This window comes from Coturnix japonica, chromosome Z (genome assembly GCF_054131305.1).
Source record: "Coturnix japonica strain WE chromosome Z, WE-NBRP24, whole genome shotgun sequence".
NCBI lineage: Eukaryota > Metazoa > Chordata > Aves > Galliformes > Phasianidae > Coturnix > Coturnix japonica.
Window position 1 is genome coordinate 71,257,083 of NC_140702.1, and position 15,936 is coordinate 71,273,018.

Consider the following 15,936-nt stretch of genomic DNA (forward strand, 5'->3'; position numbering starts at 1 on the left):
AATATAGCTGCATATGACCTGACTGTAATGCTCAAGTGATGCTTTTGATGGAAAATTTCTGACAAGATAAAATAAACTACTGGATTTTCTTGAATGGAATGGAAGGTAGTGAATAAAATACTAGGTATGAATGAAGTGAATTTTTTAATAAAACCATAACTTCTTCATACTTAACACAGCAAAAAAAAAAAAAAAAAAGAGCTACCCCAATTACAAAATGTAATTATTTTTTTTCCTCCAAAATATTATTAATTTGTCCAAATGATGAAAAAGAATCAAAGAAGAAAAATGAAAAAAATACAGATTACTTAGGAATACTCAGATTTTTCTAATGATATCGGTTATCACAGACCAGACACAAACAACACTGAATACTAACTTGGCTTAATGGAATTCAAGATCTTTATTCTTCAACAAAATGTATGCACAATTAAATTGTAAAATTTATAAATAAATTCAATATTTAAAGAAGTGTAGGAAAAAAAAAAAATCAATGAGACTATATTCTATTTCATGCCAGCTTTTAAAACGAATATTTAAAAGACTCTTCCATTTGATCAATCAAATGATTCACTTCAATGGTCAAGGAATAGTAAGTTGAAGACTGAATGCTGTATTCCAGATGTTACCACGGAACAGGTCTGTGCTGTTCTAGGGAAGGCTCTGGGAAGTATCTGACAGTGGAGTTTTTTTGGTACTCCTTTGTATGCTGCTGATGTGTGATCAGTTCACTGCATGTCTGCAGGAAGATGTACCTCTGCTTTCCAGTTGTGATTAGTTTTATGAAGAGGAGACAGAGCTGTAGTCCTGCAGCCTTCTGGTTGTCTAATGTGGGAGTTATGCTGTTCTTGCCAACCCTTCCTGATAAATGGAAAGAACAGTCATGGTGGGTCTCTAAGAGAGGCAAAATTGTGAACCTGTAGAATTCTAGTCCCATTTCATACGCACACATGGGCTGAGGACAATCTAATCCTAAAACTACAAGTGAATGAAAAGCTGGAGGTCAAATCCTAAACTCTTTCCCCTGTCCAAATGTCCACTGAAATAGATGTTTCTCATTCCTGGGATGGTGAAATGATTCATGCACACAAAGAGAAGAGGTGATAGACGCATCCCTTGTTCTAGACTTGGTGGTAGCTGGATCTGCACTGGCTGCTAGCTTAAATCCTAGCCAGGGACCACAGAGAAAGAAGACCATCCAGGGACCACATGGAAAACAGTATTTTCTCTGCTCAGAGAAAGGAGAAGGATTGAGAGGGTATACTAAGCGACTTGATCTATAATACAGAGGAGCCACAGGGTGACGTGAGCTGGGCCTTCAAGGAGCTACTGCTTCTGCATGAGTGCTGAAGGGACAGAACTCCAGGATCTGCTCTGGAAGATGCTGTGCTAATGTTGCATTTTTTGAACAGTTGTAGGTTGCTGTGGACAGCTCCTGAGGGGTGACTAATGAAGAATTTCCATCAAGTTGTGCTTTCCTTTTTCTTCCTCAGTGAACCTTTCAGCTTCCGCCACAGACTATCCTTCCTCTTCATCTTCTTCTCTGCCACAGTCAGTGAGGACTCTTTCCTTCGAATTTCCCTCACTAGTCCATGAAACACATCATCAATATAGAACCGAAGGGCCGCTGAAGTCTCAAAAAAGGAGCAAGAATATTCTCTGGCTAAGTTCATTCCTTCTTCAGTTGAAACCTGTATGGGGAAACAAAAACAGAAACAAACAAAAAACAGGTCTATAAATATTGTCTAATTTAGACTCTATGAACAAACATGTGCTCATAACTCTTTCTTGTTGAACTTTTGGGTACAATTGGAATGTCACTCTTGAGGAAAATCACCAACAAGTATCTTAATGAGAATATATTCTATTAGAATCATATAGGCAAGACAAATGTGTGAAATGATCAGACTGAATCTGTGAAAAGGCTGAACAGAGCCTACTGACAATATTCATATTGTTTCATATGCACCTTTTTTTTCATACACATTTCCTTATTTTGTGCAGAATCCTGTATGATTTGGTACTCTGGTTCCTTTTTTCTATAGACTAGACATGATGGCAAAAAAGACTCTAGTGGAACTGTGATCCAAGAAAATCCCTTTTCAGCAGTTATCTAATCCTGGAATCCTGGAGGCAACTTGAATTGAAGCTGAAAACATATCTGCTTTAATACTTCTTTTGTTTGTTTTGTTTTGCTTTGCTTCTTGGTCAGTCACATATATACTTCTGTTGCTTTTAAATATTTTGGGCCTGACAGGTCTGTAAGTCCTATCATTTAGCCCATGCCTGAGATGTACAAAGTTCTGAAATCCATTTTGTGTTTAGATGATTGTCTTCCCTAAATGGCTTCATGTACTCATTGTTCTCAGAGAAGATCAAGGAAATTTGTCTTTGTTTTTTGAGGAGCTGTAGGTGAAAAGTCACTGTGAATTTAGAAGGAACCAAGACAGTTCTTTTTAGTCAGAAAATTTTCAGTCAGAGATTTAATTTCTAAAATTTAATTATTGGCTAGTTCTTGGATCATCTGCCTGCTAATTCCCTAACAAAAGTGTTCTTCATGGTAATTACTCTGTGGTTTAGGTAGAATTTAAATGTTATCAGGAGTAATTATTGCCTACAACTAACGATATTTCTTTCACTTTTAGGGACTTACATAGTATCATACAACAAGTCTGCAGCAGAACAAATGCTACTAGCTAGCTAAATTTTAGACTAACTTAACAACCAGTGTAATAACCTTTATTTTCAGTATTTGAACGTTAAACTACATGGGTGAAAAGTACAGTGTATTTAATTTCTAGATGATAAATTCCAGACTTTGTTTTCATTTGTATTGAGATATTGTGACTCTCTTTTTAGGAACTTTCCTACTGTCTGGATAAAAAATGAAAAACAAGTTTGAGACAGTTTTGTGAAAGGCTACATCCCAGGTTATGACAAGTATAAGTTGCTACTCTCTACCAGGAGTGAACCAACTTTATCTCTTTTTTATAACTTCACACACCCAAAACGCTATCTATATTTATTATGAAAATGAACTCTGATGTTTCATGGTATAAATGATCTCCCTCATGCCTACCATGAGGAGAATGATCTTTTATGATTGGCTTCTGGCAGTACCATACTGTACTTTTTGTATCTATCTGTTAAGCTGCATATGTTTAGAAATAAGATTCTGGATGAAAAACAGTGTTGGTTCATTCCAGTCTCAAATTATTAAATCTGCATTTAGCACATACTTATGTAATGTGGCCACAAAATTTCTGCTCATCACCTTTCCACTGAGTCACAAAATCTGTAATATCAGTGGGATCATACCAATATATTACAGTTTTAATCTTAATTTAATTAAGAATATTTTAAGGGTAAGCAGGGAGGTTGTGTGCCAGCCTGAGTAATACTCGCTGACACAAGAAAAAATTGTTATTGCTTTCCAGCTGCTATAATTGCCAACCTTTAGCAAAAGGAGATGGGTAGCAATATGGTCCTTGTTTTTCTCCGGGCAGCTGTGTAAGCAAAATGTGTGATTCAATACGTGTCTATTGGGAACCATTGAGAAATTGATTGTCTGTATAGAAAACTATTCTGATCTATTTCGGACTTTTTTATTTTTAATTTTTTTTTTTCTTTTTTCTTTTCTCTTGCAATGCCTTGTTTGAGCTGAAGGATGATTTATTTTTATCTTCTTTTTTTGTTTTGTTTTCTTTTGTTTGTTTGTTTGTTTTTTGTTTGTTTGGTTTTGTTTGTTTTTTAAAGATTCTGAATTTAGGAGCAAATCATTGCAAAGAGATGTAATCTCAGTGAACTTTTTAATGCATTCATTACCTAAAGGACAAAAAACAAAAACAAAAAATCAGAAATATGTTAAAAGAGTAACAAAGGTTGTAAATATAATTAGAGTGCAAACAGGATACTACTTAGAAAAAAGCAACTGACCAAAAAATAAATAAATAAATTTTAAAAAAAAATTAAAAAATTGCCTTTTCTCTATGACTTTCTTTTCTTGCTTATCTAATTCCATTTTTTATTTTATTATTTTATTTTATTTTATTTTACTTTCCCCCATATCTGTCCATTCTAGGACCAAAACATGCACTTTATCCAGCCAGTGAGGAAGAAAAATTGCAGAGAAGTCATTCTACAGTCTTTTATTAAAGAAGACTACAAAGAGCAGTAAAAACATTTGGACATTGTGTTGAGGGGCATGGTCTAATGAGAACTATTGGTGATTGGTTGGACTGGATAATCTTGTGGGTCTTTTCCAACCTTGGTGATTCTGTGATTCTGTGAAACTGGAAGATACTCAGGAGAAATAAATTGCACCAAAACTTTTCTCAGTCTCCATGTTGTCATAGTTTCATAACTTGACCAAATTTGGCAGAATTTCTATTAAAATAGCATATGTTTTGAACTCCAAATATTTTTTTTTACAAACTATGGAAACAACATTAATGATATTAATGAAAATAGTTAATTTCAAAGCCTGGTATTTTTCTTAACCTTGCCCGCTGGAATTGACTAAGTGCTTTGATGAGATTTGATGAAGAAATTCAGTACAGGGAGAACACCTGGCACAAATACATAGATAGACAGACAGACAGACAGACAGAGAGGACATTTTGGCTAAGGTTTTCAGCTTCAAGGGTGAAAATAAGCTTCTCAGAAATCTAATGTTGTCACAATAACAACCGCCACTTCCATCACCCATAAAAATACTGTGATAGTAATTTTATTAATCTGTTTGCTGAGGAAAATATGCAGGAGGATATCTAGAGGAAAAGAACACATTATTTCAGTTCATAACTTTGTCTAGAGAGTGGGTCTCTCTGGAATGAGAAACAAGGGATAAAATCCTCGGTGAGGTCACTGGCATCCACATAATTCCAGGGATTTTCCTTGTTCCCATCTTATTGCTATGAGAGAAACTATATAGTTGAAATCCAAATCAGATCTGCACAGCTCAGGGACTTGTTGACAAATTGCAACTTCTGTGGGTCTGTATCAAGAGATGATATGATATGTCAGTGTGACACAGACAGGTCAGGGATCGAGGTTGTACTATTGAACATATATCTGGGAAGCAGAGCTTTATATCTCATTTTCAGAGCATCATTCTGTGATTGAATCTGGCGTTGTTTCCCAGAGAATAATTCTGGTTATATTGATTCCACTTTCACTCATTCCTTTATAAGTAAACCTAAGAGAGGAATGAAGAAGAAAGGATGTTGTAGTGAAGATAATGAAAGATTAAGATTTAAGAGTTGGCACAATCTTACTGAGTCCAAACTTCATTTAAAAGCTGTGGGTGTGGGTTGGATAATGGTTCATAGAAGGCTGTGAAGCTCACCATGTAACTAAGTGAAAGTTACTCCAGAAGGACAAATTCATGAAGTGGGTAGTGGAGCCTCATGGATGCTTTGGACCCCTGGGAAAACAGTCTTTTCATGGCTTCTTTATTTTAAGCATCCAGTTAGATTTATGTAATTTTACAGAGAAGATGCACCAGCTATAGCAGAATTTGATCTGTGCTCATGAGACTGTAAGCTGAATTTGGGAGATTTTCATCTCAGGATGTCTCAGGGCAGCTTGAAAGGAGCACATCTTCATCCAGGTAGAAAGCATTTACTGTCTACAAGCAGCATTTTATAGCATTAAGATTCTGTTTGTGGCTTTTGCAAGCCTCCCTGGAAAATTACAAGTGAGATTAAATGCAACGCTGACAGATTGTGAAAGCCATGATGGATGAGCTGCCATCTTCAAGACAGCCAGTTCCCCACTAAGGTTTGCTCCTACACAACCAAAAGGAATCTGCTGGAGATGGACAGTGGGTGGGGAGGTACTGGCAATCACTAGACTCATATACAGAATGTAATACCTGGTTCTGAGAAGGAAAGTGCAAATAAATCATATGATCCACTTCTGCGCTTCAACTGTCATTATCTGGAAATCTACCCCAGGATCAGCCTCTTTTCTGTTTAGCTTTGCCTCTGGTCTGCTTTTGGTCAAAGCAGGAAAAGGAGTGTCTTAAAGTAGAATGTTTGACAAATATTTTATTATTAGCAGAATTAACTACTCATTAACAATGCATTTCTGCTTGAGCATCTATTCTCTACAATAGCATCATCTGCGTTAGATAGTTTTTGCTATGTTCTCTTTGTGATTAGCAGATCCCAACTCTCATGGAGAAACCTGCACACGGAATACAAAAGGATTCTGTGAACATTTATTGCTGAGACTTTCACCCTGGCAGCCCTCATTAAGTTTGCAATGGGAAACAGTTTCACTTTATAACCAAAAAAATTGGTTCTGAGAAGTCTCTTTCTTGGAGATATTGGTCTAAGAGACAGAAGAATACACATCTCTGAACACAGTATTCATACAAGTCCCACTGAGGCTAAGGGGAAGAAATTCAGTGACTGCTGATCAAGCTCTACAAGGACAGTATTTTTGACAGGCAGTAATTTATGTGAACTATAAACAAAAGATAACCTTTTGGGAACATAAGGAAGCAGCATCTTGAGCAACCTTGTTTTTCTGAAACCAGGTAATGAGAGGAGCAGGAAGTCACAAGCGTTCTGAATAATGTCTAGGAAAGATCAGTATTCCTTCCTTTTATATTTAGGTGTCTTAATCATAATCAATCTGTTTGCTTGTTTGTTTTTTTTATTTTTTTGTTTTGTCTTCTTTTCTAAGAAGCCCTGTTCTAGAAAACAAGAAACCAGATGCTAGATTTTGTATCTGCATCCAGATTTCAGTTTGGAGACAGGAATACGATCTGGAAACACCTATTCAAATCCCTTCCCTTAAATTCTATAAATATGCTAGAAAAAAACAGAATGAATGTTTGTTGTGGATATAAATCTACAATATGCCATGGGAAAAAGGAGATGGAAAAATAAAATTATTGCCAGAGACCTGGATCTGCACTAAGCATATTTGCCAGGAGAAAAGGTAAAAAAATCATCTTGTGGGTCTAGAAATTGACTGCCATTCCAAAAAACAAAAAGTAATATACATACACACACACACACACACACACACATATATATACACAATACACTTTCTGTCTGACATGAATGATAATTTTATTGATCCTAGCTCTGACAACTGAGCTTCTGCCTAAGGCACTCCCACAGAACAGCTGTGAGATGTCTTCTTAATGATGAGCAATGACTAGAGATACTCAGTTTTCACTATACCAAGTTCATCAATGTGTCTAAGGCACCAGGAAAAAAATAGTTAGTCCCTGGCCACCCACCATAGATGGACATCAGGGACCTACCCTGTAATCTGGACAGGGACAAACTCATCATTTTGATAGATGGGACAGAGTCCAATTAAGGTTGATCTGAGCATCCCTATGTTACCTGCTTCCTTTCCTAAAGATAAATGCTTTCACTGTAAAGCATTTAATTCCTGTTTTAAGCAGTTTGTAGGCTAGTCCCAAAAGCAGATCTATTGTATCTAGCTTTTATTTTTCCATAGGCAAGAACTGTATAAATATCCATGGTGGCAAAGATGTTCTAGTGTCTGTTTTAAGAATCTTTCCAAGTGTGAAATGCTGTTGTTCAAGTCAAAGATCAAGTATTCACATCTTTCAGCAGTGGGTTGGGTATGAAAACCTGAGCAGTAACAGAGCAGAAAATTCAGTTTTTCTTCCTGTCTTTTTTAGCACAAGTGGCACAGTTGCTATTTGTATTACTTAAAAGAAGAAATACTGTTCTAAGATGTTTTGCCCTTCTTCTTTTTCTTCATATATTTACAATTATAAACTTTCTATGGTATTTTTGCCACAAAAAGTACACTTGTGAATGGAACGGAAAACCAGATCAAATTGAAATAAATTCAGGCTGAAAGAAGTGTTGAAGACTGAGCTTTATAAGTGGTTATTTTTCCCTCTCTGTGATGAGGTATTTAGCATGACTGTTTCAGTTTTGAACAAATGTACAAAAATTAGAAAGTAAAAAGTACATATATTTGTTGTTAAACACCCCAATTTCCATTTCCCTCAATAAAAACATTCTGTTTTGTTTCAGAATCTTTAACTGAATTTGAGTGTGAGTTATTGCTTAAAAATATTACTTGGAATTGCAGTTTGCTTTACTCAAGATTTGACCAAAATCCACAATAGTTTCAGCTGATATAAACCAGCAGTTTTCAACCAACCAAACATTTACACCTAAAGTGTTGTCCTCAGTCCTTGGGGATACAAACACTTCTTTTCAGCAAACTGAACAGCAAATGACTAACGCTGCAGAATACTGCCAGGAGAATTTATGTCAACACTACTGTTCCTAAATCCACTTAGAATTCTTCAGAAATTATTATTTGGACAAATATCATTCTTACTTCACAGAAGTGAATTCTGCAGGCTTGGTTTTGCTTAGATGAGATAAATGCTACTGTACAATTAATTGTAATGGTGAAGGTGCTGAAACACATTCATTTTGGTCTCACATATCTCCAGTTTTCCGTGTTTTTATTTTCTACTTCACCATTCTGTGACACTTTTTACTGTTTTCACATATCAGAATTATTGTTTATCAAATGACCAAAACAGACCTCATTAGCAGAGTGTGGCTGAGGAAAAGATTGCATTTTGTTGTCTAAGTTTCCCTGATGGACTGAATGGTACAGGAACACCACACAGTGAATTAGTAAGGTAACTGAAGCCCTCATCTTTTCCCAGATGTTCTGAAAGCACTTGCTTTATAGATGCTGAGATATACTTTCCTTTTTACTCTTAGCTTGATCTTTGCATTTTGAGAGGAAGGAAAACACAACTTTAGCAGTGCAGAAAATAACAGGTTTTCTATTGTTTCTGTTACAGTTTGGAGTTTGCTTTCAGAAGATGGAGGATGGATAGTGTAGAAACATATTACAGGTTTTGTACACTTTATCACAGTCTTAAGGAAAATAAAATTTCTAGAGAGAATACAAGACTCTAATCTGTCCCAAATTATCCATTTCTTGTCTGCTTAACCACTGAGCTGGAATGTGAAGTACACTCTTAGTTCCCTTTCCTAAACCAGAAGAATCGTATTTGTATTCCATCCCAATGAAATGCAAATAGTTGAGGGCTAGGGAAGTAATCTGATGAACCATCACTGAGTGCTTGTTCTTATGTTCATTGTCTCTGACTGCTCTTAGATCAGGCTAACATTTCCTTTGACCTGTAATGGACATTGCTATGCTCTTATATGAAATCTATATGCTATTTCATTAAATTCATCTATCTCAGACTCCTGCACATAAAAATAAATAAATAAATAAATAAATAAATAAATAAATAAATAAAAGTAAAATAAAATAACATAAAATAAAATAAAATAAAATAAAATAAAATAAAATAAAATAAAATAAAATAAAATAAAATAAAATAAAATAAAATAAAATAAAATATAAATATAAAGAATCAGTATCAAACTTAATGCGTAATTATCACAGTCTCCTGAGATTATTTTTTACATATTTTGGAAGGGAGATTATCACTCATTGCTAACTTCTGCTGATGCAGACGATTTTTTTCTTTTTTTATTTTCAGTAGGATGCACAGTATTCTTGCAAAGTAAGATTCATATCTGTAAGCAATTTAACCTTTTGGGGGGCAATTTAATTTGTTTCTTTGTTTGTTTGTTTAAATAAAGTGATTTTTTTTTTCTTTTTTTTCTTTTTTTTTTTTTTCCCCTCTCCATATAGCTGTCTCAGCTGTCTAATCATGAAGCAAGTAAAGCACATCAGGCTCCTAGGTATATTTTTCATAACTTCATACCATGTTCTTTGGCAGATCAATGCTGAATAATTAACTCAGCCTCCCATTTGACGTAAAAAATTACTATGGAACTAGGGTGCTGTCTACAGGTTAGACTATGAAGTTGTTCTTCTCTAATACAGACTACAATCTTTTGTCTTTATCTTGTCAAAAGCAAGACTGATGAATGAGTAAAGGCATCTTTATAAAAGGAGATGTTCCCAGAGAGTTGGCCTCAGGATCTGACGGAATTGGATACTCTAAGCCATCTTGCATCCGTCAGCAATAGCTCTGGGTCTAATTTGAAGTGAGTCTGGAAGCGTTAAATCCTTAACATCAGTCTTCAAGATGAACAAGTTCAGGTCAATTGCTCAAAGCATTTTTCAGGGATCTGACAATTTTCTAAATTGTTCATCATCTATAAGGGTACTCTGATTGCAATACTTAGTTGAAGGTATAGATGGTCTTAACATGCAGAAAGAGGATGTTTCTCTGTTTTTTCATAAGAAGAGATCTGTTCTTGATATTCTTATAGGAGGTTTTCCTGTTTTGGATTTTAGTTTTGGTTTGGTTTACTTTTGTGGTTTTTGTTTGTTTGTTTATTGTTTTTCATATAAGGAATCAAGGAATTAATTGCATTTTTCAATTCACAAGAAAGGAAAATTATTTCATATTCTTTTAAGCAACAACAAAAATTTTCAATTATCATCTCTTAGCAACAGATGGTAAACAAAACAAAACAAAAAAAACAGTCAAAGAATCTGTGAATGTTGCTTATTTGCACTTTCTATAAATTTTTCAAAAATAATTAAAATATAATTAAGAACCAGATAGTTAGTAGTGCTGAGTTCTTACTTCAAGACTGAAAGAAATTCCTATTGTTCTGAGGGTGTACATTAACTATGAATCCAGTGCATCCAACCCATATGTTATTTATCTATATATATATACTGATGTAGGCCACTGTCATTTATATGTTCGATATTCAAATTTCTCTAGTCATTTTATTTCAGCTTTTTACTACGTCTCAGGCACTAAGTAGATGAGCACTGAAAAATCTACATAAAAAATGGTAAACCATGCAAACATGTTTGCCATTATAATATGAAAATGATTGCAGGCAGACAATGAGCATCATGCTAAGTTCCTGGCTACAAAAGGAAAAACATGTCAGATCCCTCCATTTCCACGCAATTGTCAACTTCTGTCATTCACAGAGTCTGTCCAGGTAGCTATAATGGGCATTTGACTGAAAAGAATCAGAGATAATTTTTAATGTTTTTACAGAGATTTGTACAACGATTGAATGAAAAAAACAAATAAATATGTATATGTATGCACATACACATGTATATACAAACGCAAGTGTATATATTTATTTTCTTAGGCACCACAAATGCATGAGTCATACACTTGCCTAAGGAACAACTGATAGAAAATGTTTTATTTTCCAATCTCTACTTGGCTTGCTTTTCAAAGTAAAATATATCTTACACAGGTAGGGGGATGGGGATATTATACGTGGAAATGGAGATGATGTTTTGCTGATTTTTTTTTTTTCTAGAACTTCAAATTAATTTTGAAAGTTTAACAATTTTTGAGTTTACTGGGAAGATTTGTCAGACCACCTCATTAATGCACTATGATGGTGCAAAATATCTTTATTAAACGAGTTACACTGATCTTCCCCATCTAAAAATTAATTCAAGCAAAGTATTACACTTTTGCAAAATATGAAGAGACTGCAAGACAGAACACTGAAGCTTTATTGGAGTGTTCCTTTTCAGCTTCCTTTTTATATGATGAAAGACAACTCCTGGATAAGAAAGCGTCTTTTACTGGTAACAGAAATATTAAGAGTCACATGATATAGGAACTTTAAAATGGAAATGACAGCTGTATAAAGAGCAGACTCTTTGCTCCATCATGTGACATGATATGCCAGCATGGACAATGCAGAATAAAATACTGAGTCTGGAGAACTGTGTATGAAAGGTGAACAGCGAGAATGGAGTAAGCTGAGGGAGGAAAAAGAAAAAAATCTTGAATGGCCAGTGGGAAGGAAGAGCTACGAGAATGCATTTAGCTAATTAGACATAACAAGCTCTCTTACTGTCTGCTAACTTAAATCAAATTACTTCACTTTTGCTGAAGGCTAAGAGCATGCACTTATAGTTTCTGCGGTAATATGTTTGTGTATCTTGTGTAGTTGGCAATTTCTCCATTTGTCAGGTGATTTCCTTTGGATAACCTTTTTGTTTGCCTCTGAGTTTTGATTTTTATTCAGAAGACCAAGCACCTTAAAGGAGATTAGTAGCTAACAGCTGGCAGAATCTAAACTACGTTGAATATAGCGTTTTGATTATAGCTTTCTTGAATATATCCCCAAGACATCTCAAAGACTTTAAAAACTTTAGAAACTTGGAGATTGCTTAGAAATTTCAGGAATTCTCAGTATTATTATTATTATTTATATTTTCCCTCGCTAGTATATTATGTCTGAGAAGAAAATTGATTTATCTGTATTGCTAACACGAGTGGTTTATTGTTTATTATATGTCTGTTACCTCATAGGAAAATAAATAGAGAAAGAAGAGAGAAAAGGAAAAGTTGAGGTAGAATGAAAGAGGATTGGAGGAAGACAGATTACATCCTTATTATTCTAGCTGAAGGGTAGAATAAGAAATCAGACCCCCAACAAAAAGAGTGAAACTCCTGAAAATCCTTGCTATAAGCATCATTTTAACCTCTTCTATTCACGATATATCTGTCCAGTTCCACTCTTCGATGTTTAAATTTCCTGCGTTAGCTATAAAACCACAGAATGTTTTGAGTTGGATGGGACCTTTAAATATCATCTAATCCAGCTCCTGTTCAATGACATCTATAGCTTGATCAAGTTCCTCAAAGTCTGTTCCAGCCTGATCTTGTATGTGTCCAGGGACAAGGCTTCCACTATCTCTCAGCAGTCTGTTCCAGCATCTCACCACTCTGACTGTAAAAAAATTCCTTTTGCCCAATCTTAATCTACCTTATTTTCATTTGAAATCATTTCTCTCCCAGGTCTCCCTGAAGCCTTCTTTTCTTGAAGATGAACAGCCACAGCTCTCAGAGTTTGCGCTCCTATGGGAGATGTTCCCATAGGATCGTTTTTCTGCTCCTCCTTTGAACAAATTCCAACAGGTCCACATCTCTTCTGTACTGAAGACTCCACATCTACAGAGTATACTCGAGCTGAGATCTCACCAGTGCAGAGTAGAGGGGCAGGATCATCTCCCTTGCCCTTCTGACCACACTTCTTTTGATGCAGTCCAGGATATGATTGGCTTTCTGGGTTACAAGATTATATAACTGACACATGCACATCTTTCCATCCACCTCTAGATCCTTTTTGGCAGAGCTATGCTACATCCTTGCAATCCTCAGCTTGTACTGATAGCAGGGGCAAAAAAACAGTTGCAAGATCTCACATTCGGATTTATTGAACCTTATGAGGCTCACCTGAGCTCACTGCTTAAGCCTATCTAGATCTCTCTAGATCATGTTCCATCCCTTGGGCATGTTGGCCTATGCACACATGTTGGTGTTATCCACAAACTTACTGAAGTTCACTGCCTTAGTGTAGATTTCAGGAGGATTTGCTCTGTGATCTTCCTCCCCACAGAGGTAAGGCTGACAGGTAGGTAGTTTCCTGGGTCATCCTTTCTACCCGTCTTAAAAATGAATATGACATTGCTTTTTTTTTCAGTCACCAGGGACTTCACCTCATTGCCATGACTTTTCAAATATCATCAAGAGCAGCTTAGCAACTGCATCAACAAATTCCCTGAGGACTCTGAGACATACCTCATCATCCTGACTTACAGACATGCAGGTTCCTCAGGTTGTTGTAAACCTGATCTTCACTTATAGTGGGAGGAACATTACTCCCCCAGTTTCTACCTTCTGAACCATCTGCTCAGGTATGTGTGAAGAGCAGTTGCTGGTGAAAACGGAGGCAAAAAGTTGCTGAATACATCAGTCTTCTCCTTTTCCATTATTACTAGCCTGCCTGTCTTGCTCACTAGAGTGGGTATGGTCTCTTGAACTTTCATCTTCTGGGCAGTGTCCTTGTAGAAATCTTTCTTATCCTTCCTTGCTCCCCTTGCTGAGTCCAGTTCTAGTTGAGCCTTGGCCTTCTGATGCCATTTCTGCATAGCCTAGTAGCATCTTCATACTCATCCCTGGTTACTTGCATCTGATTCCAATTTTATTTTTGTTCCTGTATGACCACCAGGTCCTGTTTCAGTCATGCTGATCTCTTGGCATTGGTATTTGGGAATGGAGAGTTCTTGAGTCCTGAGGAAAGCTTCCTTAAAGATTTGTCAGCTCTGTTCCTTCTGTGTTTTGTTAACTAACTAACTGAGGAGCTGGAAGTTGGCTTTTTTAATATTAAGCCTCCTGATTTTACTCTTTGTCTGCCTGAAATCCCTCAAGAATTCAAACTCCATCACTGCAGTTTATCTAGGGGCACATATGACCTGTGTCATATCAAATCTCTCCAATATGGCTGACAGAAAAAAAAAAAAAAAAAAAAAAAAAACAAATTAAAAAAAAATTACAGAAATGCTTGGATGTGGATGCTAACAAAACTGAAAAGTCCATTTGGTATGAGGAGGCTTTTAGCACTAGGCACACTGTTGAATGTTTTTGTTTTCTGAGATTTATTTATTTCACATCAGGTAGCTAACTCAAACCTGCAGTCTGGTCAGAGTCTGGAAAAGGCAATGAAAGGCTGAAGAGAAAATGTATGTAGTATGGATGCCACAAACTACGTTGCCCTTCTGCCTTTTCTAAAGGTTGTTCAGAAAATGTTAAAGTGGTGGGTCATAACCTAAAGTTAAACAAGCCAGGTGAACCACTGTTTCTGTGTCCTTCTGTGCAGAGAAGATTGCAAATGAAGTGTAGAAATCAGATAACAGATAATTTAATATAAATATATCAAAAATTTTATGGGGAAAATAGTTTTAAAGGTTGTGGGGAAGAAATATAAAGCTTTTCAGAAGTAACCCATTCTGGGTGATTAAGTGTTAGCTGTGTTTCATCACTGATAATCATGGTGGCCATTAGGTAAATCTGGGACTGGAGCAGATTGCCATGCATGCCTGAATGAACAATGACATAGTCCAGACAACAAGATGAACAGGCAAAATCTTTCCCCAGCCACATAGAGTGGCAAATATATGCAGTATTCTATTTCATTTCTCTCTGTTCACAATTTTGTAATCACACTCCTTTTTTTCTTTTTTCTTTTCTTTTTCCTTTTTTAATTGTTCCTACATTCCTATATAAGTCTGGGTCTGGGGAAATAAAATTGCTGGTACTAAAAACAACATCTGGTGAAAAACAGTAAGTGCTTGAAGCCTTAACAGTTGCTGTCACTAGCAATTCAGGACATGTTATCACTCCATTATTTTTTACCCATAGAGATAAAATTTGTGTTACTAAATGATTTAGAAAATGACAACTGCCTGTTGTAAGTTTTGTTTCACTCAGTGGAAGAAATATTAATAAGAGGTTAGTATTGTACCTATGAGCCAAGCTGAGATTGAAAAAGAACACGGATCTTATTTGGAAGTATATTTTCATAGAAAATCTTGATCTGGAGAGGAGTTACAAGCATCACTTCATCCAGTGCCTGGCTGAATGAAAGACTGTCCAAGATTTAAACTAAGAACACTGCCCAAATATTTATTGAATTGCATTAGGATAGGTCCTGTGACCACTGCTCTGGGAGCCGGTTACAGTACCTGGCCTCTCTCAGTGAAGAAGCATTTCCTAATATCCAACGTGACCTTTCCCTGACATAGATCCATGCCATTCCTTCACTTTTTTTCAGAAAGAAGAGACCTTCACTGTGATTGACACCGACAATTCAATCTGCTGTTAAATATATTCTGTGTAATGGTGCATAGAAATCAGGTCATTATTTCAGTTAGAAGAGATCTTTTTTAGGTCATCTAGATTAAACTCCTGCTCCAAGTCCTGTGCTGCTCTACTGAACAATCATGTTGAGTCACTGATAGCCAGGGTTTCTAAGTTGTTATGTAAAAAAACTGGTTTCTCCTCAGTATTGTTCACTTGGTACTGCTGTATGATGTTGCTCTTCCTAGATACAGCTTAGCCTGTGTTTTCTTGAACTTCAT

At 35.9% G+C, this 15,936-nt stretch overlaps 1 protein-coding gene across 6 annotated transcripts in view; it reads right to left on the bottom strand.

The window, feature by feature from the left end:
- Nucleotides 1–384: 384 nt before the first annotated feature.
- The window catches only part of RIT2 (Ras like without CAAX 2), a 222,351-nt gene continuing 206,799 nt past the window's right edge, over nucleotides 385–15,936 (bottom strand). For all 6 annotated transcript variants that reach the window (XM_032441362.2, XM_085528753.1, XM_032441364.2 and 3 more), the window contains one exon: nucleotides 385–1,691. In XM_032441362.2, coding sequence (XP_032297253.1) covers nucleotides 1,464–1,691 — 228 coding nt within the window. In that variant the 3' untranslated portion in view covers nucleotides 385–1,463. The remainder of the gene's footprint in view (nucleotides 1,692–15,936) is intronic.